At 54.4% G+C, this 2,503-nt stretch overlaps 1 protein-coding gene across 1 annotated transcript; it reads right to left on the bottom strand.

The window, feature by feature from the left end:
• Window positions 1–308: 308 nt before the first annotated feature.
• TUSC1 (tumor suppressor candidate 1) lies at window positions 309–1,847 on the bottom strand. The gene has a single exon (XM_019965523.2). The coding sequence runs from the start codon at window positions 1,630–1,632 to the stop codon at window positions 1,003–1,005; it is 630 nt and encodes a 209-aa protein (XP_019821082.2). The 5' UTR covers window positions 1,633–1,847; the 3' UTR covers window positions 309–1,002.
• Between the last annotated feature and the right edge of the window lie 656 nt (window positions 1,848–2,503).

The following is a 2,503-nucleotide window of genomic DNA, read 5'->3' as shown; positions in this document are numbered from 1 at the left end:
TACAACTGCCACTTAAATCATATTGTTTTGGGGCTTTTGATGAACATATAATTCATAATTTCTCAAAAATTTTTAAACATTAGCAGTATTAGGCAAAATAGCTGTGTTCTATATTCTGTCAAGTCTAAAACATGCACAAATTACAAAATAATGTTTAGATTATCTAATTTTTTTGATTATTTTAAAAGATCATTGTTACATAAAGTGAAAAGAGAATGATAGCTTACAAAGGATAATCAAGTTCAGATATTAAGGAAACGTATAAACACTTAACACACTTTAAATAACAGTCATGGGATAGCTTCAGGTTAGTTTCCGTGCACCAAATTTATTTATCAATTCGAAGGATTACTTATAGGAAGATAGTTTAAAATTTCCCAAGGCAGGGGGATGATGGGGGAGTGGGATTAACAAATCAGTATATATTAGATGCATAAGGACTAGAACCAGGGCAGACATGAGTTTCTAAATTATAAACATCACTTTGTGCATTAAAGGGTGATATTTCACAGGATACCAAAGTAACACCGACTTATAAAAACAAACCAAACACTTAAAATGTTGGCCACATGAGAGAGACTAGCTGGAGGCTTTAGGAGACGATGAAAAACAAATCCAGCCAAATCAAAATGTACTATCATCCCTGGAAGAACCAAAATAGAGGAAAAAATACCACAGGTCCTTACAACACCCAGAAAAGTTCAGGCATTAGGAAGGGTCGACTGCCACCCACTTCACGCTGTTTTAAAGCCCGCCCCTCCGGAGCTAGGTCTCCATTGAACTAGCAGGCGCCAGAGACATGTGCTCTGTGCATGGCAGGACTCAGCCCCATGCCCTCCCCAACCTCTCCCCAACCTCTGCGGGTAGAAAGCTCGCCCCCGGGAAGTGTCAGGGCCAGGCCGGAGGCGGGAGCGCGCGGCTCACGCGTGCGCCAGGTGGGGGCAGCACTGAACGGAGGAGGAGCCTGCACGAGGCTCCGCCTCTCGAGGCTGCGGCCTCGGGCTATGGCCAGGGCTCGGAGGGCTCTGGCTCTGGGACTTGGAGGCCTGAGTTTGGGCTGCCCAGAGAGGGCTCCTCCTTGTCTCCAAGCGGTCGCGGCCCCCTCTGTTCGAGGTGCAGCTGCAGCAAGGCCCGCCGGTACATGGCTTCCAGCTTCTCGAGCCGGGCTCTAAGGGCCCTGGGGCTCCCCGGCTCGTCCTCGGGGCCGCCGCCCCTCGCCCTCCGGTTCATGCTGGCCTCCTCCGGGACCGGGGTCGCCCTCGCCGAGTCCGCGGACGCCCCGTCGCTGCCCTCGCCAGGGAACCGCAAGGCCTGACGAAAGAGGCTGCGGTTCTCGCGCTTCAGCCGCCGGTTCTCGAGCCGCAGCCGGGCGTTCTCCTCGCGCAGCCTCGCGTTCTGCCGGTCCCGCTCGTCCCGCGCGCAGATGGCCTCCAGATGGCTCGCCGCCAAGTCGGCGAACCGCTCCTCCAGCTGCTGTCGGGCGCCGCCCGCACGGCCTCGCCAGCCCACGCTGCCGCCGCTGCCGCCACCCCCACGAACGCGGCCTGGGCGGCCTTGCCCGCGGCTGTCTCCGCCGCCTTCCCCGCCGCCACAGCTCCCGCGCCTGGTGGCGCCACCACGCATGCGCCACATCGGTCCCGTCCCAGCCGCGCTGCCAGCGCCGTGGGCCGAGGGGCCGCGCTGTCAGGCGCCAGCGAGTTCGGGGCCCGGCGGGGCGGCCAGGGCAGCTGCGGAGGAGGAAAGGAGGTGGCGGGCGGCGGCTGCTGGCTTGAGGCCAGAGGAGGCCGGGAGTTTGCCCGGTCTGAGGCGTGTCTAGTCTTCTCGGGTGGAGCTGCCCCCGGGGCCTGGGATCTCCAGGCCAGCTCACACACAATGCCCCCGGGGAGCGCTCTGCTGCTCAGCCCTTTTCAGCTGCGCGCTGGGGGGAAAACTGTATCCCAGACTCTGCCAGGGCGCTTCGCGAGGCCCTGAAGGAACACGCCTGCCTCACCCCGTCCCTAGCCCAGCCACCAGTTACCTTGCCTTTTACAGGGCAATCTCGAAGCAAATAATAGTACAGTGAGAAGTTACGGAATAGCTTTATGGGGCAGGTTGAAAAGCTTAACGGGTTCATTTAGAACACAACGGTTTAAACCACCTCCAAGCTTAATAAAACATTAAGCTTAGAGGCAACAGAAGAGCTGAACACTTGTCACTTGAGGCCTCCCTCAAGCAGGAACGGGTAGCTCTCAGAAGAATATAGGCAATGCCCAGTTTGTGAACAGCCAGCGTTTCACTCGACAAACTGTTTGCAGTTTTGTAGAAACGAAGTTGTAATTAGATTTGCTCAGGCCAAAACCTATGAAATTCAAAATGAGTCCAACTCATTCAGGAAAATTGAAATACTCAGTAAATTTCAAATGTTCTGGGTGGATACAACTCATTGAATGATGGCATTCTTTGCTTCTAAGGGAATCAACTTACACAGTAACTGGACAAATGCAAAGTAAATTAAGGACAAGAT

This window comes from Bos indicus, chromosome 8, assembly GCF_029378745.1.
Source record: "Bos indicus isolate NIAB-ARS_2022 breed Sahiwal x Tharparkar chromosome 8, NIAB-ARS_B.indTharparkar_mat_pri_1.0, whole genome shotgun sequence".
Taxonomy (NCBI): domain Eukaryota; kingdom Metazoa; phylum Chordata; class Mammalia; order Artiodactyla; family Bovidae; genus Bos; species Bos indicus.
Note: the sequence above shows the minus strand (reverse complement) of the source record. Positions and strands in the feature narration are given on the sequence as shown.